Source organism: Cygnus olor, chromosome 8 (genome assembly GCF_009769625.2).
Source record: "Cygnus olor isolate bCygOlo1 chromosome 8, bCygOlo1.pri.v2, whole genome shotgun sequence".
Taxonomy (NCBI): domain Eukaryota; kingdom Metazoa; phylum Chordata; class Aves; order Anseriformes; family Anatidae; genus Cygnus; species Cygnus olor.
The window spans coordinates 8,651,668-8,678,884 of NC_049176.1; the positions used below are offsets into that span (position 1 = coordinate 8,651,668).

At 47.6% G+C, this 27,217-nt stretch overlaps 1 protein-coding gene across 1 annotated transcript; it reads left to right on the forward strand.

Annotated features, from left to right (window-relative positions):
- RGS4 (regulator of G protein signaling 4) lies at nt 1-27,185 on the forward strand. The gene is made up of 10 exons (XM_040564685.1): nt 1-145; nt 884-972; nt 4,338-4,446; nt 8,134-8,321; nt 17,550-17,684; nt 18,363-20,077; nt 22,238-22,342; nt 23,241-23,302; nt 24,058-24,224; nt 24,760-27,185. The coding sequence occupies exons 6-10, from the start codon at nt 20,034-20,036 to the stop codon at nt 25,009-25,011; spliced, it is 630 nt and encodes a 209-aa protein (XP_040420619.1). The 5' UTR covers nt 1-145; nt 884-972; nt 4,338-4,446; nt 8,134-8,321; nt 17,550-17,684; nt 18,363-20,033; the 3' UTR covers nt 25,012-27,185.
- The last annotated feature ends 32 nt before the right edge of the window (nt 27,186-27,217 follow it).

Consider the following 27,217-nt stretch of genomic DNA (forward strand, 5'->3'; position numbering starts at 1 on the left):
CAAGAAATTTTATCTGATGAACTTGCTAAGTCGGGTTGGAGATGGTCATCTGGGTAAAATCTGAGATGTTTTGGTATGCAGGAGAAGTGAGCAGCAACAAAGGAAAGAACTGAACCCACCTCTTCATTCTGGATTCAATGCAGCTGTATGGATTTTATGGATTCCTCACTGTCACCCCTTGCTGTTCTGCTCATGACAAATGAACGTGCCATTTCGGCACTGTCTGGCTTTTAGCCCACATCACGGTGTGCTTCACTATTACCATTTTGATTTGACACAGTCCATGACTTTTCCAAATGTTGACCATGGCAACCTTTTACTTCAATACCAACTTCTAAACCCAATTCTCATCTGCTACAGTCTGTTGGTCCTGTCTTTCTCTTCCCTGTCACAGCTAGAATAACTGTAATTACAAAAATAAGTTTTGCAAAGCTTGCCAAAAATACTTCCTCAAAATGAAGAAAATGTGATATTTGCACTTTCAGTATGCGTACCAGGAAGCAAGCTATTCTAGTCTCTCTGTTGAGGAAAAACAGGTGATCATTTATCAGGTTACCCTGTCAATTTGATAAATGTATTTAATAATTTCAGCATTTCTGGAGCCAGTGAGTATAATAGAAATGTTACGTTTCATTTGTTGCAAATCAGCCCAAATTGCTTGATGATGGAAACTGATAGTGTAAAGCTTGTCCTCGTGGTATGTATGAAATAATTTCCATTTCAATTCACAGTGACCACAAGCCTTTTTTTTTTCTTTTTTCTTTTTTTTTCTTGTAATTCATAGTGAAGATCTTCAGATTGCTTTGCTTGATCCACAAGTGCCTTTCACATTCTAACTTTATAGATTGTCACTGAGGCTGACTTTTTTTTTTTTTTTTTCCAGAATGGTCTCCAAGTTTAATGTCTTTGCTTTCTGGTGACCGAATTAAGCCTCGATCCTGCCAATGATGATAAACCTCCCCTGGAAGAAAGGTAAGAATAGCTGTACGGGGGTCCAGAACTTCCAGTGATAAAACAAGGCACCTCAGAGGGGCAGGCAGTGCAATGGCTACGGTGCTCCCTCTGTTGGAAAAATTGTGACACGTCCTTTCCCCTTCAAAAACGGGACAGGACAGCCTTGCATGGATGGCAGTGTTTTTGTTCAAGTCTAAGCAACCTGTGAGTGCTGTGTGCATTCTGCAGCAGGCACTTTCCTTCCTTGTATTCATATATAATGCTGAGATTTGCCTGACGTATCCCAGCAGAGGGTTTTTTGTTTTAACAGCAGTAGCAATATACAGAGAAATATGTTTTTAATGCCTAAAGTCAAACATTTAGTCTGATCTTTTGCTAATATTTTGCCTAGAAAGTACTCCAATGAGAGGAGATGGTTTTTTTTTCCAGGAAAGGCCTCAGGAGGGGGGCAGCAGGCCCTGGGATAGGGAGAGTCCCTATGGCCACCATCTCATTTTGTGGGCAGCAGTACAATGCAGGGCCACAGCAGTAGCAGCCTTGGCAGAGCAGCCACTTTTCTGCTGACAGGAAGGGCTGTGAGAGCTCTGCTGGGCACTGAGATTCCATCTCCCAGTGTGCTACAGGAAAAAATGGCAGCCCGGACAGCCCTGCCGCACCTGAGCATGGCAGGAAAACGAGCAGGCCCAGCTCTGTCTCCTGAGGGACAGTGGAGCGGCCTGTATGGTGTGCGGGCCTTGTGATGACTGTTTGTCAGGCTTCAAGCTCTCAGCTTGACATATGGCCATGCCCAGAGACCTCAGGAAAAATCCTTGGGTATCAGTGAAACCTTTTGTCCCTGCTGAGAATTGCCAGGATGCTCTTACCTAAGTCCTGCCCAGCCTGCGCATTGTTGCTTCTGGTGAATCTCCAGTATCTAGAGCCAGGAGACAGAGCACAGGTTTCCTGGTCACCCTCTCCCAATGACAGCTCCATCAGTAAGAAATCCATGGTTGAGCTGAGGGTATGCACGCTAGTTATTTTTTGTTTCTGCTGCTTTCAAGGCAGGGCTGTGCAGACGTGGCAAAACACACAAACCGCTCTTGATGTTTGCACCTGGGGTCATTTTCTAGTAACTGAGTGCGTGCAGGAACCTGCATAATCTCACCTGCAAAAAACAGATGGACTGTGAGCTGGAGTCCTTTTATGGCTGCTGAAGAAACATTTGTCACTGCTTCACCTCTGTGCTTGCCATTCTGTATTCATTTAGCCAGATTGACTGTGATGGTTATCTGAGCAGAGCTGAAAACAAGGAACCCCAGCCCACTCCTTGGAGCAGAGCCAGAGCAGGAACTTCAAAGGAAAACCCCAGGCTTGAGCCTACAGAAAGTGGAGGAAAACCTCTTGCACGCAGGTGAGCCTGTCTCAAGTCTCACTCAGGCTCCTGCAAAGCATCCTTCTTTTAAGGTGGCTTCTTTATCTGAACCTTCTGCTTATCATCACTTGAGAACAGCTAAGCTCATGCCAGGTCTTGCTCTAGCTAAACATGAGTTGATCACGTTTTAGCATTTTAAGCTGTAAAAGGATACAAAAGCTAGTACAAGCAAGGAAAAATGTGTGACTTTGGGATTGCCTGTGCCCAGACTGTGCCAGGGAAGCTGTAGTTTACATTAACCACCATCTTTCTAGGTGGGATAGGATGCTCACCGCTTGCTTGAATACTTCAGCAGACTAGCTGGTGCACTGTAAGATCACGAGTGCTAGATGTGAGACTGTCCTATGGTATTTCTTGACGCAGTCTGGCTCACGCAGGATTTAAACTCTTGGACAGAAGCTTCTGACAAACATTAGTCACATGAAACAAATGGTCCTCCACTGACCGAGGCTCAAGCCTCAATGTGTTTAATTGCAGCTGGATGCCACAGAGATAACAGAAGGCTGAATACTGAATAAGTCCAGCCAAAGTTAGTTTATTGGAGAAAATGGAAATTTCTTGCCTCATCCCCACCAGCAAGGACTCAGCGGCTTTGTCTGGACACTGTGTTGGGCATGTGTAGACACACCAGAAATGAGCACCAGAGCTTCCCTGATCAAGAGACACAGGGATGAGGCCAGAAGACCAAGGTGCATGTAGAGAAGTGAGCCTTCAAGGCACAAGTGGCTGGTGGAAACCAACCCAAACAAAAGTGGTGCTCGATGGTGTGTATCTACCCCATGGCAGGCACCCAACTAGCCATTGCTTTCTTGCTGTCCTGGCTGGGGTGGTAGTCCCTGTGCCATGCCTTCCCTTTCCTTAGGAGAGACTGGGTTTTTTCTCCTGCTTTGTTGTTATTTTGTTTTTTCCCTCCTGCCTTAGCAGCTGTGAGTTCTGGGAACAGAGACACGGGTGACAGATGCACACAGCTCCTGTCCCTAGCCTGAATGACCAACATTGAAAAAGAAGAAGGATCTGATGTCATTTGAACTGACACTTAAAAAAAAAAAAAAAAAAAAAAAAAAAAAAAAAAAAAGTAATATAGCTGTGGTCTTGCAAAGTTTTGAGTGGGCTAATTAGCCAGGGTGATGGCATGACTGACTGGATGAGGCTGGGTGTGGTGCTGTTACAACTGTCTTTCTGGTATCTGTAGAAAGAAATCCTTCTTGATGTAAGTTAAAAAACTTCTAGGCCCTCCCTAGCAAGCCTGGTTTGATTTGCCTTTCAGTTGGACTTGATGCCATCTGATTTGTAGAAAGGATGCAGAGAAAATGTCAAAGCTATCCTTGCTTTGTGTGAATGTTGGGCTAGATGGCTCCTGACTCCCTTCTAGCCTCTGTTACTCTGAGACCCTGAACTCACAGAAGGACTTAGGAGTCTGTCCTAGCACAAACAACCCATCGAGTCGTCCTCAGTGAACCAGAAACTTGTAGAGCACCAAATGGCACAAATTTCATTGATCTTTGTCTCAATGCAGAAGAGCAACGGAGGGAATCCTACCTCGGATTCCTTCCCAGTTTGCTCTGGGACACGCTTTGCAGGAGCAGCAGGTCCCTGGTAGGGGGCCAGAGGGGGGAAGTACCTGGATCTGCTAGGACCAGGTGCTACAGCTGCTGCTGCTGTACTTGAGTAATTGACAGAGATGCATGTTTCAGGGAGCAGCTACACAAACACTGTGTTCTGTTCTTCCTGTCAAACAGAAATTGTGGAGGGTCATTTAGCTAAAGTTGGACAGAATCAAAATATAAAACGTTCACCCAAGCAGATGTTTTGCAGCTGACAGGTTTGTGCCAAGCATACCAGCAGTGGGCAGTCTAAGTCCATTCTAGCATTCACCCCATGTCCAAGCACCTGCACCAAGAGTGGGAGAGTGGAAAGGTGTCCCCAGCTGCTAGGGAAAAGCATTAGTTTAGTTCTGTGCTTCTGATTTCAGGAAGCAGTAAGATTTCGCCTTGGTCTCAGCACTGTCGTGGAAACGAGCACCAGAGTGGAGTCTGCAGACTAGACAGGAGCTGGAAAGAAGGTTAAACATAAGGAAAAAGGTAAAAGAGCTTTGATTTATTTCCTGAGACAGATGAGATCATTTCTTCCCTCCGAGTCACAGTCCTGGTCTCTTGTATTTTTCATGTTTCATTACAAGTGTTTGTAATTATATGAGTGGCTTTAGAGGCCAATTAAGCCTTCATTTGGAGGCTGCTCTGGATGCTGGAAGCCCTCCATTAGCCTGGGCTTCTGCCAGGGAAAAACACTACATTGTCTTTAACAACTGCACCAGCTCCTATCTGCTTAATGTTGATTTTCCTATTAAGTTCAACTAATACTTTTCTAATTGTGTGAGCTGGGCCTGAAGCCAGGCTGGGTGGTTTTTGCTAGCTGCTTCCTAGGCTGAATCAGAGATGAGCAAAATCCTCACAAACAATTCACTGTGCACATGTTCGGTCCCATCTAAACAGCGGCTGTTCTCCTAAAAACTGACTCAGACTGCATTTGTGCCTCCTGTTTTGACTTCCCAAGACAAGTTCCACACAGTCATGAGAAGTGGATGCTGGAGAACATACTCACTGGAGCACTCAAGGTCAGGGCGCTGCACACATTTTACACCATGAAGTACCAGAACAGATGCCATGGAAATCAAAGGCCAGGAATTATTCCATGGCTTATTTGAAGCAGGTGATACAGTACGAACTGCCCAGGAGGAACTATTCCTTCCATGCAAACCAGCCCAGAGAAGGATTGCTAAGAGATTCAGTATGGGATGCCCACAGAGAAATGCAAGCGACAAAAACCTTAAAGAAAAATGAGATTGTTTTATTTTAGGAGCAGACGTAGAGGCAACATCTCAACAAAACCTGTGTCACATTGTACTGGCAGAATGAAGTTTGGACATCATATAATAGTCTTGCTGAGAAATCGGAACCATTACCAGCAGCTGACTGACAGCCATTGCTAAAGGAGACCTAAGGTATACACATACAAAGTGTGCACTTCTCAAGCTTTTTCTCTCAGGCTGTGGTTCAAAAACACCTGTGATTGACCTTCATGAAATTTAAGCAAATGTGTAGATCCATTGCTGCGTAGGGATGAAGCTAAGCACGTACAATGTCCCTCCTGCTTAAAGTGTTTGATACACAGAGATGAGAGTTTTAACAGCACTGGACAACCAAACAAGTCATTATTGTAGAAGGTTTCCTGGTAGCATGAAGAAGCAAGACGGAGCCAGGGCTATTTCAGAGCAAAACTGAAAACGCTAATTGACTTTTACTCACTGGGAAGGAAGATATAGCATGACAAATGGCTTTGTGGTTTGAATCATTAGAGACTAAAGAGAGAGCTGCTGGCTAATGGGACTCTACTGGGCAGAAATGGCTGTATTACGATTGCTGTGAGCAATTTACAAGATGTTTTTGTAGAGCACAGGAGGAATCAGTAGGACCCCAGCTGACACCCCATGGTCAGGAAGAAAGCAAAAAGGTAAAGCAAGGAGACAGGGAAGGATCAGAGTGGAACTTGGTTGTCTTCCTCCCTGGGACAGACAGCACTGCATAGTTCTTCAAGGGGAGGTCCAAGACAGCTCTGTCCATCCAAGGAGCAGGCTCAGACAGCAGATACAGTGTCAGGGTTCTGCGGGCATTATTTCCTCTTGGTTGCACCAACCACCATCACCTGGGCCTTGGACCAGGAGCTATATTTAAACTCAGGACATGGGCTTTAATCTTCTCCTGAGCTATCGTGTAGGTAGGCCTATCTTCAACCCCCTCCCCTGTCGTTCCTGATAGGGCTCCCTGGTTGTCACCTGCCTCAATCTGTCCCTGGAGCTGTGGATGGGCTCTTAGTAGCTCTCTGTGCTGCCTGCTCTGCCCAGGCCTTGTGGGATGGTGCCTCTCAGCTGAAGGCACAGTCTGGTCATCCTCAGCTCCTGGCCAGTCCTTCTCTGGGGAGCAACTCTGCTCCTGCTGCACCTGGACACATCATGTTTTGTAGGGGGTTCTCTGGAGAAGGTGACTGGAAACATGGTGAGCTGTAGAGGGGACACCAGACAAACTCTAGGAGGAAGGAGCTGTTTTCCTGTCTTGTCTCCGCTCTTCTGAAGGACACGTTTATTTGCTAAAATAATAAGATATGGGTCTGATGCTCCTTATTTCACATAGTACACATCAGGGTTTGTTCTAGCTGCTGGAAGAAGTGAGCTCAGAAATAATTCAAGGGTCAGTTTTCTAACATTAGATTGGAATTGGCTTTATTTACTTTTACAAACCTGGCCAAGGCTCAAGGCATTCTAATGTTATGTATTCTTCAGTAAACACAATTAACTGGAAACTCAGAAACACTGATATCATCTTTTCCCTTGGGACTGGTCACTATGAGCTGCTTTCTCCAGCCAGAAAATTGGATTATATTTCCCCAAGGTTGCAGAGTGCCTGGAAATCTATCCAGCTCAAGAAAAAAAAAAAAAAAGGAGGAGGTCGGGAGGTGGGAACACAGGCATGAAGTGTTAGAGACAATGTCTTTTTTATGAATGGAATATCATATCTAAAGTTTTCCCAATGTGCCTGGGCCAGCATGGCTTCTGCAGAGAGGCTCTGACAGTGGACTTTACAGTGTTTGCAGCTGGAGAGTTACCTGACTGCTGGTAGGTTTGATGATGCAGGCAAGTGTGGTTTACTGCAGCAGCAAAGTCTGGTACAAATAAAATGTTCTGGATTGTGAAGGGCGTCTGCATCTTCCATGTTGAAGACAAGTTGCCCAGAACCAGTGGGTTCCTGCTGTTCAACAGCAGTTGGGTGTTTGTCTCTGAGGCAGCCAGGCAGGATCTTTAGGAGTAAGACATGCAGTGTATCCAATATTTAGCCAAAAATCCTGCATGTGGGTGTTGAAGCTGGACTTTAGACTTCTGTTTTATCACCTCTTGAATAACCCCAAGCTGAAGGAATGCGGAGAGCTTTATTATCCAGGGCCTTGCCTAGTTCCAAGGTGGAGAGAAACAAAGCACGTTTGTCATAGGACCTTTTCTAAGTGGTTGTTACAAGCCCTTCCCCAGTTGATCCAGTCCAGTACTTCGTGATCTTACAGCTAGAAAATCTCGTCTACCATCTAATCCTTCCTTGCTGTAATTCAGGACAAACATTTCTTGTCCTAACCAGCATGGACATGGTGAACAGTTCATCATCTTCGTCCTTGCAACTGCAGCCTTTTATGGACATGGCATTTAGGTACTTCATGTATTATTAACCAGTGTCCTTCACATCTGCTCACATCTAGATGGAACAAATTCTCATTCTTTCATCTTTCCTTATCGATTTTTGTTCTGGACTCTCTCCAGCTAGTCTACAGCCTTCTTGAAGAGCAATACCATCTTGGAACCTCTTGCTGAATGTCTAAGGCAGAACATATTGATTATCCCACATAAACATGTGCAAGAGATTTGTGACAGAAATTAAGGTTGAAGTGAAATCTGAATGGAACCGTGTGTAAACACTGGGAGAAATAACTGAATGAGGATTAAAAGGATGGCCAGTACTGATAGTGAAGAGCACCACTCCCAGGACCCTGTTCCTGGGATGCCATTCCTGGTTGTAAAACTGGAGAATGTATTTATGGCAGGACCAAAAATCCTGATAAGGTCACAGTGCAGACAGGTGATAAGGTCTCATCAGCAGAAGACCTTACATCCTGCCCAGAGGATGACAATGAGTTTGCAGCATAACACGTACCATTCCTTTTCCTGACAGGCCACCAGAAAAACAGACATGTTGTAACCAGAAGAAATGGATGATGGGCTGCAGCCTGGCCTAGAATTTATGGAAGCTGAAGTTGGCATTATTGAGGCAAATAACCACTCCATAACAACTGATGACTTTGTGTCGTGTGTGGCTGATCTCATCCAGCCCCTTGGACACTCACGTTGTGGTGCTTGTGGGTAAGTGAGTGTGAGAGTCTGAGTAAAAGAGTCTATAAGAGAGGGATTCTGTGTACATAAAATCAACTGGTTGTTAAAGGTTTTGTTTAAAAACAACAATGACAAAAAAAAACACTATCACCTTGCCTGCAGCTGAACTGTATGAGCAGACTGTAGCTAACCAGGAGTAGCTTTCTACAGCACCCAGAGGTCCTCTAACCTACATCTACTGTCCTAAATCATTCTCAGATCTGAAGAGTTTAGCCCATGTTGTTTGTAGCGAGAAGGATGCTGTTTATAGCTTCAAGCTGACAAGCCTGGTTTTCTGCACCTCCAGCACCGTTCCCAGCCTTCAGAAACCTTTTCCATCCCATTTCTCCAACAGCACTGGGCTGCCTCAGTCTTTGCTGTTCTCCAGACCATACGTCCAGGTCTTTTTTGTTGTTGTTGTTGTTTGTTTGATCTCTGCTGCTCCTCTCCTGCAGTCTGTCATCTTTCGTGTTGGTCTTGCAAGCCTTTCACTCTGCTGCTGCATCCCAGCTGCCTCTGTTTTTCTCCCCAGCTGTCACGATTTCCAAGCTACCTGCTGTCCCTTGCACTGCCCCTGTTGTCACTGCTTACTGAGGCTTTTGGCTGTGTAGTCCTAGTCCTGTTCCTCAGTGCGTAGTGGTCCCAGGCCAATGGCTTTTTTCCTCCTGGTAAAAACTGGATCAGTTTAGCCATGTCGTCCGTTCTTCCTGCACTGACCTTCAGCAGACTGCGTGTGTGGATAGCACACGCTGCTCTTCCTCCCTTCACTCCCTGTGCTGGACTGCTCACATTGCCATTCTCTGTGCTTTTTCTCACCGCCATGCCTCTATTTACACTGCTTCTGAGCCCTGTATGTGGCTCAGCATTCAGCATTTCTATGGCTTCTAGCATTCAGCACTGCTTTTCCTTGGCTGAATGTTTGAAGATTCTGGACTGATTAGGAAGGGGGTATGTCTCCACTCAAGCCCTTTGGAGGTCTGATCTGACGGGCTTGGTGCTGAAGAAAGTGTTTGCTCCACTGAGTTGTAAACTCTGGTTAATTGGACCAGGTAGTTCATCCATGGAGGATGCTTGAGATAAATTGTTTCTGCACCAGTACTAAAACAGGTTTCTTGAAAATACAGTAGCAGCTGGATAAAAATCGGTTGAGAATAACTTCCATATCCCTGTATAATAACACCAGAGCATGTACTGCTGGTCAGTTTGGGTTTCAGGGTAGGTTACTGCTTTCTTGTGATATCAAGCAGATATTGTTATGGACTGAAGGAACAACTCATGAACAACTCTAGACTACACGAAAAGTAAACTGAAGAAAAAAATCGTTCCCCTCTTAGAGCTGTTTCCGTTCCCCTTCCAGCCTCTGCTGCACATTACCTTGTGTGACTCATGCAGAACAAAGACAAACTGCATTTTAGAGCTAATGTCTTTAAAATTTGAGCCCACTTTGGTTTCTGCTGCTGACAGAGCCCAGCCTGTCTCCCCTACTGGACTGATGGGTTTTGGACCAAGTGCACATATATTACAGAGTTTAAAAAGCAGTAAAGCAGCACAGCAGGATTCAGCCTCTATTATCCAGGAGCCATATATAAAGGCACTCCGCAGCTGGATACAGGAAAATGGAAAAAAACAGAAGCAAAAACCTCTCCTGTCAACACCAGATTTCATGCACTGGAGTAACTCTGTTAAGCTCAGTGCTGTCGTGTTGATGTACCCTGCCTATGAAGGTACGTGATGTGGGTGTCATCTGCTGACAGTGCCTGCTCCGTCTTATTACGAGCATCGTGGTGTGAAGTCCCTTTGACAGCCCAACCCTGGGCATGTGGCGCTGGGCAGCAGATACTAAACTGAAATACGATGACCCTAGGGAGTAAGATCTTCAGCAGGAGCAAGCTGAGCTTTCATGAGATATACTTTGAGCCATGCCTTCAGAGGTTATGGCACTGCTTGAGCAGGGGATGCCCTTGGTTGCAATCCTTTCTCCGTGACGTTTTGTGATAGGGGTGCAGCTGTCTTGCCAGCTGGCCTCTGTGTCACCTGGCTAACGTCCTTCATATCTAGTTGATCAGAGGCTGCTTCAAGAGATGCTCATTAACCCTCAAGGAGAAAAATCCTATTGGAAGACAGTTTTGCTCAATACAGAAAGTGCCACAGCACACGGGGAAGCTGCAACACAGCGGCTCCGCAGAACAATGAAAGCATGCCCAGGATGTCGCCTTTAGATTGCTGTTATGCTGAGTCCCTCAGCGTAACAAGTGTATGAGCACCAGTGATTAGCAGAGAAACCAGGCTCGAGGGCTTGTTTTGATTTCTGCTTCGGCCTTCCAATCTAACACACTTAATGCGCATCAGGGAACAGGGCGAGGAGACACTTTGTTCTCATATCTTGCAAAGTCAATCAGTTGCATAATATGAATCACAGAGGCAGCAGGAACGTGATGAAGTGCAGAGAAGGGAGACATCAGATGTTTTATTGTGGCTACGGGGGAGTGAGCCAGGCCTCCCTCTAGCCAAGTTATTTTCCCCAAACTGCCTTTGATCCTGCTTTGCATCAGCTGCTTGTCACTCTGAAAGCGGCTCCGACTGCAGGATAGCTTCCCTGGAGCCCCTATCTGTTAGAATAGGAGAGGTAAGCACCCCCAAAAGTCTCCAGAACAATTCAGAGAGTTTAAATTAGCCACTTCCTTTGCATTAGCCTCACAGTGGGGCAGGGACTGCCTAGTGTCTGCACAGCACTATGCAGAGCAGAGTGTGATCAGACCCAGCATGGGTGCGAGACAGGTAGGAGCACCAGATAGGGGCGTCACCCTGGCCCTTGGATTCAAAGGGCTGAACTTGTGAGGGAAAATGACCTTTTTGTAAAGATAAGGCTTAAGCTCGGAGCTCCTGCAGTTTAGGAGAGGTGTTTAGGCGGCTGGTGTGGTGGGGTGCAAGTCGGTTTGTTTCTATGTTCCCTTTCTGAAGCTGAGACACTGTGCAACGAGTAGCACCTGTCACACCATCCGAAGGACTGTGGGCACCAGGGATTCAGCTCATTTGGTAGCCTGAGCTCTTGGCCGATTCCTCTTCCGAGGCTTCTGCTTTTCATTTATCAAAAAGTATTTAAAAATAGAACAAATCCATAGAGCTTATTCGAAGCCTGAGCTGCTAATGAGCCCACAACAGAGGGGACAGGCCGTCCCCACAGGGCGGAAATTGCAACACCCTAGCTGAGGGTTAGCCTGAAAAGGCCATGCATGTTTTGGGCAGTGTCTGCCTCTGACAAGGAAAAAATGCTTCTTTGTAGCTTCTCGATGATTTGGAAAATGGCAGATTATCAGTCTGCTCTCTCCCAGCGCAAGGCTCGCTGTGATGCCTTACCAGATGTTCTGTGCATACCTGCTGGCAGCTGAGCCCCACGTATTGTGGTAGGAAGGGTGCCGGGGGGTTGAAGAACGCGGGGTTGCAAGGTAGATAACACTGAGGAGTGCTGAAAGGAGAAGAGACAGAAAGAAATCACTCCACCATGAAGCCTCCCAGGCATATGGCGCTGTCTTAGGCAATTTCCTTCTTTCCCTAACAAACAGCAAGTGCATTTACTGTTGACAAGCACAGCCGAGAGCTGTGGGAGCATGTAATGACTGTGAGGGGCTTCTGGGCTTTCTTGCTCCACTTTGTAAATTCATCTCTCATCCTTGTTATATTAGTGCTATTTTTAGCTGCTCTTAGTCAGAGAGAACATAAGTGATTCTCCATTATGGATCTCAAGCACGAGATAATAGAGACAATTGGAGATGTTGCCGAGCAGAAGGCTGGTGCAGGAGGCCTGTGCCCAGCACAGCTCTTCCAGAGGTCCCACCACACTGCCCCAAAGCCCCGGGGCACTGGCTTCAGCTCTGCAGCCTCCCTTGCAGGGCAGTGAGGCTGCTCAGCACGTGCATGTGCTCCCTCCGGACACAGCTGAGTCTCCCAGGAGATCCCTGGCTGTCAGACAGTGTTCCCAAGGATCATCTTGTCCAGATGCCATGGGATGCATCCTCCTCCTTCCCACGGCTCATCTCTAGGGCTTCTCACACAGCCTCCTGCCCCCTCTGTACGTCACTGACGACTTTTCTCCCTCCTGCTCTCCTCCTTTCCAGCTCTCATGACCCCAGTCTTTCCCCTTTTTGGCCAGCATGGCCAAAATGGTCCTGTTCCTCAGCGTGGCCTTACCTCCATAGCCACCCCAAGACATTGGTGCTCCTATGACAAAGGAGGGTTCCATATATACTGCTGGGGGCTGCTGATGGGATGAGGTAGGACATGTCTCACAGAGTGGATATGAATGCAGAGCATGGTGTGATTGTGGTGTGAGACTTTTTCAGTGACAGAGGGAGAGAACTAGCAATGCCCGGGGAGGTTTTGCTGTTTTTTGGGCATCTGGTGCTTCTCCGTAACAAGCCCAAGTCTGTGTCTGGCAATCCTTTCCATGTGGGGCTGGCCCTTGAAATTGCCTGAGCAAGGATCACCATCTCACGTGAGAATTTTGTGGGTGAAGTTTAGCTGGACTGTCTGGAACTGCAGCAGTGTTTAAAAAAAAAAAAGGCAAAAAACAAGGAAACACGATATGTCAGTGCTGCCCTCACCAGAGGCTTGCAATTTCCAGTGATGCACAAATAAGATAAACACTCCATGCTTACGGAATATTGAGCGCTTTGTACATGATAGCAGTCAATTTATACCATAATAATGCTGAACAGCACAACTCCCTTCGGAGCCATGCTGGTCTTTAGAGCTAGCTTGTCTCTGCAGCGATAGTCCAGAGGGATATTGATCCCTGACAGTCCCAGCATGATTAGTCGGTTGTTTTTTGTCTGCACTGCACCTTGCTTTACATGAAGAGCTTGTTGCACTCCCAGCAGACCTCCCTCCCTGGCTTCCTCCTGAACCTGGGCAGCTCTGTGATGCCCCAGCCCTAGGGAAGTGCTCTGGGCTTGTCTCCTCCAGTCACTGGCAGTGTGGCATCCTGCAGTGGTCCCTCTGGGGTGGCAGGGCATTGCTGGCACTCACACTTGCCTTAGTGCTGCCAAAGCCTCTGGTCCTGCACCCTCAGCTCCATTATTCCTCTGGACAAGGCCTGGCATTGACTCCAGTATCTGCAAGACGTGAGAGCTCCCACCCAGTGGTGGTAAAGCAGTGCAGGCATCAAGCAAGGGACAGAGGAAGGCTTGTTTTAATATCACTAGGCACGTGGACTGCTCTTGGCCACGAGTGCCAAGGCACTGCTGTGGAAACTGCATTTCTTCCTGGCATCTCTTAATTTATTTATATTTTAATCACTTCATTTAGAGACCGTACCCTGTGGAAGTTTCTGAGCAATCCTGTGTTAGAAGAGCCAGTTATTGGTGCTTGAGGCTTGATTCAAAACAGGTGCAAAGCCCTTATTTTTCTTCCTGTGGTAAAACTGATTTCCAGGTGAAACGCCAAAGTGCACGTGTGCCTTGGGACGTCAGGTTGCAGGAGTCCTGCCAGCTGAGCCAGGAACTGCCATCCTTAGCATCCAGTCAGCACGCAGAGTAGCAGATGGGCAAACGCTGTTTCAGAAGAGACAGAAAGATCTCAGCCACATGCATTCTGCTGAGAAGTTCAGAAGGATGAAGTATAACAACAGGACCATTTGTTTCTTCTTTGCAAAAAGCAGGCATTTCTAAATGAGGAAGCATTAAATGTTGTCACTCAGCGTGGAGCCGTGAGCATCAGCTGCTGGGCATGGCTGAGCACCATGTGCCACAGGTAGCTGCTCCCAGCCCCGTCTCAGTTTTTTTTCTGTGGCACAGTGAGTTAAGGTCTGCTTGGATTTACAGTCTGCTGTAACATACATTTTGAACAGCAAGAGGTCCTGGCAAAACAGAGCTCACTGAGCAGTGATTGTTTTCCAGTAGTCTTTACTTGTCTGTTATGTACTGTATGCCTTTCTGTGCAGTCAGCCTCTGCAGCAAGTGACATTTTCCCAGCGTTGTAATTCCACGTTTGTGCTACTGTGTGTGCTTACTACTTGTGGTTTCATTCTGTCTGATTCACCTCCAAGCCGCAGGTCAAAGAACTTCAGGCTGGGATCAGCTGGTTTTTTCAGTGCAATCTCATTTTACTGCTTCCTTTTTGTGATTTCTCAGCTAGCTGCCCGGCAGTCTGGGAGGAGCACGCCTCGGGGCTGACAGATCCATTTAATACCTGGCACCTTTTAGAATTGCCCTCCAGGCTGGGGCCACATCAGGCTGGCATCACGCAGTGCTTTTGTATGGATGCTCTTTCTCTGCTGCAGGTGCTTGTCTTTGCTTTTGTGTTTCTTTAGCCTGCAATCATGGTGTTCTGCAACCCCACCCGCGGACTTGTCAGACATCACCTTTTAAATAACCGGCATACCCTTGAGGCAGGCACTGACAGGTGCTCCCTGCTTCCAAGCTGCCTTTTGTGAGCAGGCTCAGAGCATTAACCAACTAAACTGTGACCAGAGCAGTAAGCAACATGCTTTGGATGCTGAGCCATGACCCCACTGATAAAACGTCCCCTGGGCTTTGCCCTCCTGAACAAAGCTGTAGCCTTTGTTCCCTGGCATGGGCCTTTGTGCAGTGGCAGCTCTAATCCTGCTCAGCTGCCGCTGGAAAGATAAGAGAAGGGAGGAAGAAAGGTCCACACAAGGTTAAGACAGCTCTATCTAGATCTGCATCTATGAAAGATTTAGCCTTGCAGCCTGTAACTTCACATCTTTTAGTAATTGTCTAGGCAGAAGATACCTCAGCCACATTTAAAAGTTGGGCTTTTTAAAGCTGTGGAAAAGAAGTCCCTGCACAGCTGGGTTGCTAAGGCGCAGAAGGAACGAGGAGTGTTTCAGCTGTACACTACGTAAAGGAGTTGATGCTCTAAATTTCTGACGCATCCACCCTCCTCCTGCCTCACTTTCTGCCGCCTCCTCCCCGTACCTTAGGGCACTTTCAGGTGAAGCGGTCAGCCCACGAGTGAGGGGTCCCCAAGTGAGGGGTACATAAACCACTGTCTTTTAGCTCATGTGCTGATATTGTCCATCACTGCTCCTGTCTCGTTAGGGGATTTCCCAGTAAGCTGCATTCAGTGAGCATACAGCAAGTGTGTGCCTGCCTGGGGGCTGCACTAAGATTCTTGGAGGAATAGGCCAAAGAGCTCTCAGGACCAAGAATGGTCATTTTTAATACATTTTAGCATAAAAAGAGACCATAGGAAAGCCATACAAGGTGGTAAGCTATATAGTCATAAAGCTATTAACATTTTGATAAGTGCAGGAACACTATTAGTATGGATGAGAGCAGGCTCATTTGAAAAGGAGGTGATATAATTGATACCAGCTGACATAATTTAATGGAAAAATAGACTTTTTCCAACAAACCTAATGATGCTTTTCAGAGGCATTTGTGGTGGTGAATGATTTATAAATGAATCTGACTTGCTGTCAATATTTGGGTTAAAATATCATAAAATCCATATTAAATGGACTAAAGTTGGGTAAATGAAACATTTCAAAGTGTTTCTAGTATTAGGAAAGCATCAGTGAATAGGCACATGTTGGCTTGGTTTGTGGTCCAGTGTTATTCAAAACATTCTTAGCAATTAAGAGGAAATGTTTAAGGGGCTGTTAATCAAAATGGATGATGAGAGAGAGATGTGGGAAACTGGAAGGCAAATTACTCAAATTGGAGCTTTTTCTATTGTCTGATGCCCAGAAACAAGAACAATAGTCAGACCAAAAAAAACTATTTCATTAGCAAACCCCAACCAGGAGAAGAAAGTCCATTTGGGCTAAACAAAATTCTTCCTCTGATTCAAGGTTAAATATTTTCTTCTGATTTTTCTCAGCTTTCTTAGTGTAGTAACATAAGAAGGCAAACCCAAAGCTGAGGGTTGAAGTCAAAATACAAAGGATTAGGAATTTACAGGCACTTAGAAGTGACAAAAATCTGCTAATGTAGATGCATATGCAAGTAGAAAATACCTGAGAGCATGGGAAAATTGTCTGAGTTGTGTGTTTGGTTGTAGAAACTATGCGAAGATGGGGTTAGGTGACCTGCTTCTTGAATATGCTAGCATCTACAGAGCATCACTTCACAGAGGAGCAGGCTCAGCAAGGAGCTGCAACAACAAACCAAAGCTGCTTTGCCTTTAAAGTTCGTCTTACCTTAGACAAGGAAAGCAAAAAGGTGACTGGGTCAGCCTGGAGATACATACACATGCTTGCAGAAGCTCTGTGTGTGAGCAGCGAGTTACCCATGTGGCAGCACGGTGAGTCACCCACCCCTCGTGTCAGGGCTAATTTGGGAACAGACGCTTTCCCTTCAGAGGCTGCCTCTGGGCCTGTTGCGAGGTTCGTGGCACTGGTCATGTGTGAAGTCAGGCAGTGCATTGCAGAGACATGGGAAAGAATTATTTCCTCCCTGCGCTGTGGAATGCCATTTTTGGGAATCCCTCTGCTGGCCAGGGGACCCACTGGAGGCAAACTCGGCCTTTATGTACCTTTTAGAGGTCAGGCCACAGCAGAGCCCCAGGACAGGACATACGGCTGCCTGCAGGGTCATGCACAGATATATGCTGATTCATGCCAACTCAGACCAAGACGGGAAGACCCAAATGCCCAGGGAAGAAGGCAGCAGCAGCAGGAGAGGCTCTTTCCCAGCAGCACGTCCTCACAACACCCGTGTCATGGCCTTCTCTGATTCCAGTGACACGAGGCGGCCATCACCCCTGCGTGCTCCTCTACCCCACAGCGCGCTGCTCTGAGATGGGAAGGGACCGAGGTGAGAGAGCCTTGTGCTAGCAGGAGGGCAACAGCCTGTAGTAGCTTGTCTCTGGGCAATGACCACCGAAATAGCGCTCCTCGTGCTCCCTGCCTCCTCCCACGGCCGGCGGCTGTGAGCCGAGGGACGGATCCCACACGCACTTGTATGTGTGCTTGGGGGCGGGCGAGCATGTGTGTGAACTGTTCCCTAGCAATGGGGATGAGGGGGAAAGCTCTGTTTAATGTCTCTGTCTCTAGCTGCATCTCCCAGGCCACTGTGAGGAATTTCTTGGCATTTACTTCATGCTCTTCAGTTTTTTTTCCCTCTTTTGACTGCGTGATGTTTCAAGGCCGCAGCAGTATTTGTCAGGGACATATTGGCCGGGGAGCCCCGCGCCCCCAGCCTTGCACACCCACAGCCCATCCTCACTGCTGATTTCTCCATAATTCTCTGCCCACAGGTGAAACGAGCCAGAGGTTACATGGCAGACATAAGCACTGGCCTGAGCTGCTGCTTTCCTAACGTGCAGGAAGGAGATTTTGGTGTTAAATACAGCTCTGCCTGTGCCCTGGGAGAAGAGGCCTGCGTATCAAGGGTAGGAGTAAGAGATGGAAGGGGCTATTTTTCACTGGGTACCAGCTGGAGCGGCTAAGATGATATTAAACTGCAACAGCTGGGGAGCACAGCTTAGAGGAGAAGCAGTATACAAACCCAAACTCCTCACAGGGGGAATAGACTGAACAAATGTGTGTTGATGAACTGGAAAAGTCAAAATTTCAAATGCTGCAGTTCTGGGAGTCTGCATACCAAGTCCTGGGAGGATGGTCTTAATTGCAAATGGCTTAATTCTTAATTGCTGTCCATTGAGAGAGCAGTGTTAGAAAATTCTTATTATTCTCACAGCCTTCTCACACAGAAATTGGGGTATCCAGCAGGTGAGTTCATGCTGACAACACCATCATTCCTTTGAGTGTCTGTAGAACTGCGCAGCCAATGTGCTTACAATCCACAGAGAAGTGTGAGATTCCAACATTCCTGAGCACACCAAATTGCAGAGAAAATGCAGAATTTCTGTGTTTTGCACACATGTTCCGTTCTAGCGAGCAAACAGCCTGTTGGCAGCTTCCTGAGCCAGGAGCTAAAGTCTCATACCAACAGCACTAGTATCTTACAAGTGTGAGATAAAAAATAATTAATTATTTAATTTGCTTAATTAATTAAGAATTTTCTCCTTGGCTAATTCTGCTCTTTGGTGTCTCTTCTCCCCAAACAGGAGACATCAGAGAGCTTTGGCACCAACTCTGGCAGTGTTCAGTCACTTCCTACAGTTCCATTCAGCTCAGGTTTTACAGTGCCCTGCGCTAGAGCTAACTTTTAGTCCAAAGAGTGCAGGAACTGCAAACTCCAGGTCTAGCAACAAGATAGTCACATTAGTACAAAAGCATTTTAAAGTTTATTAGAGCATTGCCTTTCGGCACAGTTAATGAACTGAGGGGATGCAGTATGCCAAGGCAGGTAAACTCATCCAGCATTTGGGTCTTCCATGCTGCTGGCTGTAGGCACGGGAGAGAAAAACTCACCCTGAAATTTTTGCAGGTTATGGGCAAAGTATTTAAAGGTTTCTGGGAAGAGGGATCCCAACAGTGGGTAACATGGGCAGACAGCCTGCTGCTAAACTGAAGCTTCTTTGTTTTACATCAGGAGCAGACTTTGTGCATGATGGCGCATGATACCCTCTTATGATGGTACAGGCTGTGCTGAGCAGCAACTCAATAAATATCAGCCAATTCCCTCTCTTCAGAGGAGTGCTTTCAGCCTGCATCTGCCTTCTGCGCCCTGCTAGGACTGAGGATAAACAGCATAGCTGGAGTCAATTCTGCTCTCCTTTGGGACTAACCAGAGTCAGGCAGTGCAGTCACCGCCAAACATCCCCATAACCAAGTGTTTCATGGGTTCGTCCATTAGCACATAGTAGCCTCAACACTGCCAGAAAGTCCTCTCTGAGGAGACACCATTATTCCTATTGTTTTAATGAATCATCTTCCCTTGGGTACCCAGATACTCCTGAGTACCAAGGCCTGGCTTTGGACTAAGTGCAAATGGAGAAGTAAAGTACTAGTGGTATCCATGTATCTAAGGTAGTCATGTTCTCAACCTCCTGTCTTTTCTTCCTGCACGTGTGTGAGCTGTCCTTACATATAAATGTGCTGGGACATGCTAACTCATTTTGTATTTCAGTAGTCATGTGCCCCACAGACCTTTTCTTTCAGCCTCACCAAAGGCACATATCCACATGCCTCTAGACTAGAATAGGACAGCTTTATCTGCCTGTGTAGTTCCCTAGCGAATTTACATTCTTGTTTCCTTGGAGCTCCAGTTTCTGCATTTGTTGAGATTATGTGAACATTTTGTGCTTAAAATTCTTGTCCCTTATTTTCCCTAGGTTGATTTAAATAGGAAAATGAAAAGAGGAGCTGACAAAGCTCACCACACTTCTCAGAACTGATTCTCTGACCCTTTTTACTGTCTGTGCCCCTCTGAAATCTCCCCCACCTTTCATCTGCACCATTCCACCTTTTGCAATAGGGGAAAGCCCCTGGAGCTTTTTCCGTCCTTTTAAAAGAATCCACCTCTGCAGCCAGACACCGAGCTTCATTTCTGGTAAGGTTTTCAATCCCACTCAGCCCTTTGTCTCAGCTTATACGTCAGCCTCTTCCTCTTGGGTGGGCAGAAGGGGGACGGTTGCTGCTGCTGTGCTGGCTGCTGACTGGGTCACCGAGTGCTGCTGGGCTGGCTGGGCTAGGCTATAAAACACAGCAGAGCTGGAGCAGCTGGCTCAGAGAGCAGACTGAATCCTGCAGCCGGCCAAGGACCTGCACGCAGCCTCTGCCGCCTCCTGCGTTGTTATTTTTTCCTGGAATACAGAACCAGCCTTGGGAGCAAGATGTGCAAGGGACTCGCTGCACTGCCAGCCACTTGCTTAAAAAGGTACCGTTTATTTCTGAGCATCTGTTACGGGCTCGTTAGTCTGACGATACAGGGGTTTATTGCACGTCGTGTCTGAAATATAAGTGGCAGTTTTGGCTCTGATTCTTTTGTAAGATTAAATACAAATGTTTGTTTACAAGCTTTTTTCTGTTAGTCAGAAACAGAATTGCATAAAGGTTTTGTAGTGAACAATGGGGACTCTAAACCCGTCCTCCCTATCAGCAAAACAAGCAGCTCACAGCACTGTCACATCTTGATATTCCTGTCAGCTGCTTCTGCTGCAAGCTTTGCACCCCTTTCTCCTTTGAACCCTTTTTCTCTGGTGAATTTTCTTGTCTTGATTTCTTTGAGGAGGAAGCGAGGCAGACCAGATTCCACAAAAACTGAGGGTCGTCCCTCAAAACCCAGCCCAAATGCAGGAGCTGAGCATGGCAGGACCAGAGACCCAGCCAGTGCGGGGCTGGTGTGGGGTCAGGCTGTACCGCCACATACATGACTTGGGGGCCAGTGTGGGGCCATGCCCCCCAGTGTGCGGCACCATCCAGGCATCTCTGTGCTGGCAGAGCTGTCTGTGCACCCTGGGCAGGCCCTCGGCAGCACGACCTGCCCCACAGCCTGTGCCTGCAGAGCGGCCACAGCAAGCTCCTCGAGCTTTGTCCCAGTTGCTGAGCAATGGTGGAGGGCTGGGAAAGTACAAGCTGAGATTCACCCTGCTCTCATCTGGGGGAAGAAGCTTCCCATGCTGGCTTTGAAAACAAATACTGACACCCTCCTCCCCCAGTTTGAAGGAAACATTGACAGGAAGAAATATAGCAAAAATGTAAAGAAATGAAGTGCACATCTATTAACCACCTCTGTCCAGGAATCCCCAGAGAATCTCCATGTCTTAGAAAGCTGCAGGACGTGCTGCAAGCAGCAGTGTCTTGTTTCCTTCTGCTGCCTCCTTCCTGCAGACCGGAGCGCTCCGATTCTGGTGGCGGGTAGCATCGCCCTGAGAGGCAGCCCGTCGGGCACTGCCAAGCATCCCGTTACTGCCAGAGATGCCGGGGTGTTTGCCCTGGTCGCTCTTCTCCATGGGAGAAGTTATGAGTTTCTTTCACTCTCACCCTGTGCCATTGAAAGAGTGCTGACTGCTCTAGTAGTTAAGACGACTTTTATGAGCACAAGCAGGCAGTGAGATAAGATACGGCCAGGAATGCTGACAGTGCTCTGACTGGCAGGCTGAGCAGCTACTGCAGCTCGGCCCCACAGCACATTCCCCTGCTATTTTCTAGGCTCTGATCTGAAGAGGAGGAGAAAAATTTCCTGCTTATGCTATCATTACACCTTGAGGCAAGCCAGGGCTTGTGCCCCTCAGCAAGCAAGGCTGGTTTACCTACACCCTCATCCTTAAACTGAAAGAAAATCCATAGAGATGCTGAAGGCAATACCAGCTGTATATTTAGGTTGTGCACTCAGCCAACAGTTGTCCTGAGCATGCTGAATAGCAGAACAAAATTAAGCTTGCATCCTTGTAGGAGCTTGCCGTAGGGCAAGGGAGCAACTTGCAGTCAGCGTGGGCTGGTTGTGGCGAAGCTCCTGGCTCACCCCTGGTCTCACCACATGATCCTGCCCCTAGCCCTGCCCTTCCCTTCCCTTCCCTTCCCTCCGAGTCACACCAGCTGCCTGGTGGGGTTGGCCTGGCATGGCCCCGCTGCTGGCATAGCCAGGTCGGGTGGCAAGGAGGGAGATGGCGAGGGCTGCAGGGAAGGATCAGTAAGCATTTAAGAACCAGACACCGTTTAGCTGGGCAATTCAATTCAGGGAGGAGTGGTGTCTGACACATTTACCCAACAGCAATACCTTTCTATCACAATATTTTACCTGAACAGCAGTAAAACAGCAGCTCCTCCGCCTTTGCCAGACCTCCCTCCAGGCTGATGACCTTCTCAGCAATAAGATTGTGCTGTTGAAGGTGGAAAATGAACTCTCTGACTTTGCTGTATTTGTTTAGCAACTGAAATATGCACTCTGAGGAGTGAGAAGTCAGCACTGGAATCGCTAGCTGTGACCTGCGTTTGTGTGACTGAACAATGCTGAACCAGCTTACTGCGGGCGAGGAGGCTGCAGAGGGAGTTGTAATACATTACCTTCATGGCATTCCTGAATTGTTTCTTTCAGTGCCAAAGACATGAAGCATCGCCTAGGTGTCTTGCTGCAGAAGTCAGACTCCTGTGACTACAGCTCTTCCCAGGGCAAGAAGGAGAAAATATCTCCGAGCCAGAGGTAAGAGCAGATGCTGCCTTGTAGCTAAGCAAAGGTTGGCTGCAATGTGTTGTTTACTCCCGCACTGAGCTGAACTCATTTGCATTTCTACTGCTGCTTTTTAGTACCTCCCAAATGCCTTTGTGTTTGAATCCAGCCTGTCAATAGTCCTCAAGTACTGGTAGTCCCTTTCCAAGGAGAAGGTGGGACTAGAGACTTCCAGAGATTTCTTTCTCCCAACGTTTCTGTGATTCAGAAGGCATGTGCACATTGAAAGGCTCCTGCATTCTCCTGCACAGGGGAATAAGACTATCCCAAGACCCAGTACAGCTTGATACATTTCAGTATCAGACACGCTGGTTCTTTGAGTTGGATTTGTGTAATGGTCCACACAGAAGTATCGGCACAGAAAACAGACCTGTCAGATATCACAGCTCTCACTGAGCTGCAAGTAGATGTCCTTTGCAAGGAGGACTCCAAAGGCCAAGATATGCTCTTGGATTAGATCAGCCCTAGGATATGCTGGTATGATGAGCGGAACAAACACAGGAAGTGCAAACATGGTTTATATTTACCAGGTTCTTCTCTTTTCCATGTATCTAGTGCTTCTCTGACAGGTTAAAGAAATCATCTCTTTGGAGTTAACTGATATGACCTGTAAAAGTGATCCCAGGTCCATGCCTGAGCAGCAGATGCAGCCAGTCATAAAAAATCATAAAGTCAACAATTTTTACAGGAAAATTCCCTTCCAGACCATGGCTGGTGAGGGAGATTGCAAACTGGGATTTCTGTAGGTTGGATCTGAGATCCTACAAGAGAAACATGGGGAGAGACTCTTTGGCAGGGAGTGTAGCGACAGGACAAGGGGTAATGGTTTTAAAGCACTTAAAATTCTTTGTGTTTCTTTGTGTCCTGCTAGGATTAGCCAAGAGGAAGTCAAAAAGTGGGCAGAGTCTTTGGAAAACTTGATCCATCATGACAGTAAGTAAAGCGTGCGCTTCTGCTGGAGATGTTGAGGGTTTTTCCTGCAGTCAGTGTGCTTCGCAGTCCCCAGGGGAAGCATGGGATTTTACCTTTTGTCTTTTAACAGCACACAGTAGCTCCTTTGGGAAGGGTGGTGATCTGTTTCTCAGATCCAAGGGTCGATCCTGCTGTATCATGAGTGGGGCTTTGGCCTACTGCTGAGCAGTCCCTTTTGTGAGGGCAACTGTTTTAGCCCTGTGCAAGCCGATTTTAGGAGCGGCAAGACTGCAGCACGCAGTTAACATTGAGTTAAACAAGAGCCAAAAAGTGGAGAAACTTTTTGCAAGCTGAGCCCATGGGAGACTTTGTCTTCTTGTCGGTTCCAGACTACACTGATGTCCTTGAGGTTTCCTTCACGCTGTTCCCATGGCCTGAGAGCCTGCAGCGTGTGCTAGCTGTCTCCTCGGGGCCTCCCGGGAACACATGGGTTGCTTGCGTTGTCCTGGCTGAGCCACTGGAGGTCACAGTGTGGGAGGAGGCAGCTGAGGACCCATGTGTGACATCCCTGTGGGGCCTGCATGAATCCCAGCCTCCTTTGGCTTGCATGAGCTATTGCTGTGGAGGCAGGGGCTGTTGTCAGCTGCCAGTGGCAGGGGACTTGTTTATTCAGCTCTGGCAAGGAGAATCCAGACTTGCTGTTTGCTGAGGCTCTGGGTTTCACAGGTATGACCAACACTCTTACCTGTTCTGTTTTTCCTCTAAACAATCTGTAGGAGGACTGGCTGCCTTCCGTGCTTTTCTCAAATCTGAGTACAGTGAGGAAAACATCGATTTCTGGGTCAGTTGTGAGGAGTACAAGAAGACCAAGTCGCCAGCCAAGCTCAGCCCCAAAGCCAGGAAGATCTATGACGAGTTCATCTCTGTGCAGGCAACAAAAGAGGTGTGTATGCAGAACATTGCTTGGGCATAGGTATCACCCTAAATCCTGAAACAGGTCAGAAGCACAGGAAAGTAGAAGTTTGGTAGTGTCACAAGAGTTGAAGGGTGCTGCTTCTCTTCTACTTAGCAAGTAAATAGTGTCATTTTGATTGCTTTAATGTTTAACTTAGATAGAGAGAAAGTGTGTTTAATTATGTGGCCACCACACATGTACGCTCGAATGGGAGAAGCCCAAGAGGACTGTGATTGCCAGTGTTCCAGCTGCTCCCATGAAATTGCTTGAGTTTTCTGTCTGGCTGCAACCCAGAGGAATATGTGTCAGTCTGCACTGACAGTCTGTCTGGCAGCAGAGATGTATTGGTATCCAGCTGCACAGATTCTGTGAAGGCTGCAGAGTGTCTGTCAGACAGTTCAGACCACTGCCCATCAAGGACAGATTAAGCACATTCGGTGGAGTTAGGGGGCACTTGGATTTTCCCTTATCATTTCTATTTCTGGGACAGATTCTACTTATGCTGTCACTTTGGCCCACACAGGTGAACCTGGATTCATGCACAAGGGAGAAAACGAGCCACAATATGCTGGAGCCTACGCTTTCCTGTTTTGATGAGGCTCAGAGAAAAATATTCACCCTCATGGAGAAGGATTCTTACCGCCGTTTCCTCAAGTCTCCCTACTACCTGGACTTGGTCAGCCCACCTGGTGCTGGCTGTGGGCCTGAAAGCTGCCAAAGAGCCCACACTCACTCCTTAGACTGCAACTCCAACATCATCTCTCAGTGTGCCTGAACCTGCAGCAAGGCCAGGAGCGGGCTGGGCAGGCAAGGAAATATTTGGCAGCAAAAGCATTCATTGGCATGAAGCAACAGAGCTGTCTTCAGTAGCTGTCTAATGTCCCAGTTGTGTCCCATGTCATGCAACAGCCAGCATTTGTAACCCAAGCCAGGCTCAGTTTGTGTAGCAAACCCTCCTCTGACTCCACCTGTGTAGGAGCCCTGGAGTCTGACGTGAAAGCTGGGCGAAATCATTGCGTGCCCGCAGTTCCTGACGAGCACCAAGCCCGGGAGGGCGGGAGCAGTAGGGAAGGGAAGGGGCACACACTTGAGCCCGGCACTAACCACGAAGGGACCAGTCCTGCCAGGTTGCAGTGTGACACCTAGCAAGGAGCAGGGGAAGCCAAGGGAAGTGGTGGGGACTGAGATCTCCCCTTTCTAACCAGCAACAGCTTAAGTGAAAAAGACTTGGTCTGGTCCTTAGCTGTTCGTATAGCTCCCAGATATTTAGGCTTTCAGTAGTATTTGCTCAGGACTCGGGCTGTGCTGCATTACAGTGATCAGACGTGCGAGAAGCTCCTACTCTTTCTTGGAGACCAGAACTTTTCAGACTAGCAAACAGCCTTCTGTGGTCATTACAGCCCAAACTGCATGAAAGGTCTCCCCTCAGCTGCTTTTCTCTCTGTAACACCTAGTTGCAACTGGCCAAGGATCTTTTCTAGGGCTGTACAGAGCTATTATTTTACAGGCGGTTCATTATTTCGAGCATATTTGTATCTGTTATGCTCCCAGACTAAGAACGCCATCCTGATACCATAGCTGAGCAGAACAGGAACATGTTCCTTCTCCCAGACTGCCACTTGTATATTACTAACTCTGGGAGTGCCATCTGGATTCAGGTTTGCCTGCCCCGATTTGTATGAAGCAGTTTGTGATGGGATAGGACCACTAACTACCACAACAGCTGAGGAGGAAAGGCCCTGCTTGGGAGTATTTGAGGAAAAAAAATAAATAAATAAAATGCTATGTATTTGAGTTTGTGATTGAGTAATTGCATTACTCACTTTGTCCTGAAGGTGGTAGGAGGAATATGCTGGCCTTGCTACTGCTCCTGGGTTGGCGATCATGCTCTCCCCTTGGCCTTCCTCTAGCTGGAAATTGCTTCTCTGACAGCCGTGTAGTCCTTACTCTGCATCCCAGTCTAGACATCTGTTTTCACACTGGGGTTTTGGTATGGCAGGGGAGGGCTGTGGTTCTCCAGTAGGTGCTTTGGGGTCCACAAAGAAGCATCTCTTTTAACATTTGCTTTATTTTGTATTTATTAATGTGCTGACACATACCACCCTGCATGTTCAGCTACAAGATGGAGAGGCTTGCTAAAACTCTGAACATAGCTGAGCATGTGGCTATGTTTTATTTTCCCCTGGTACTGGGAACTCTTGATAACTCTTGCAAAGATGTATTGATATTTAAATAATGATGAATACATTCTAAATAAAAAATGTTTGCATTAGCCTCTTCTAAAGTGCCATTGTGTGAACCAAGGACTGCATGGTGATGCAATTCATTGACTAAGGTTCCTCTAAAATTAGTCTTTTGTAACTGGTTTCACTCAGATTGTTTTAAATCATAGGATGGTGAAATAGCCATTATACCCTTCAGCTGTGCTCTTCTGCAGAGGAACCCATCCCTCAGCCCTGCAAGCCTGGGGCTGTGGAGGGTCCTGGGCTTCCCGGCATCCATGCTGTGCCTGACGGGGAGCAACTGTCCTCACCAAGGGGCTGGGGTGGGCACGGGGCCACCCCAAAGACAGCTGTGGAAGGGGGAACCCAAAGGAGCACCTCCTTGCTGCAAACCCCCAGTGTCCTGCATGACTGCAGCTGGGGAGAGCTTCTCCCTTTCCCCAAGCGCACTCACTGCCTGCAGCAGGCCCAGCTGCCCCTCAGACAAACGTTTTCCCTTTCACAGCTCCAGAGGAGAACACATTTCAGCTCAGGGCTTGACCTAGCCGTGGGCACAAATCCTACAAGTGCAGAGCTGCTGCCTGACAGCGACATGGCTGAGGGTGAGCAGGCTGCCCGGGCCGTGCAGGCACCGGGGGGTTTCCTCCAGGCAAGTCTCCCGGGGTGATATTTTTATTCCTTTTTCCAGTTTCTTGGGAAACTGCCACATCTGCTGCAGCCGAAGCTCTCAGAGGCCTTTGCTGTTTGCCAGGGCTTTTG

Excerpts from the sequence above, each read along its gene's own strand:
- RGS4 (XM_040564685.1), top strand. The coding sequence starts at position 20,034 with ATGTGCAAGGGACTCGCTGCACTGCCAGCCACTTGCTTAAAAAG. Across the intron at positions 20,078-22,237 it reads CCAGCCACTTGCTTAAAAAG|TGCCAAAGACATGAAGCATC; the intron begins GTACCGTTTATT and ends TGTTTCTTTCAG. Across the intron at positions 22,343-23,240 it reads AAAATATCTCCGAGCCAGAG|GATTAGCCAAGAGGAAGTCA; the intron begins GTAAGAGCAGAT and ends GTGTCCTGCTAG.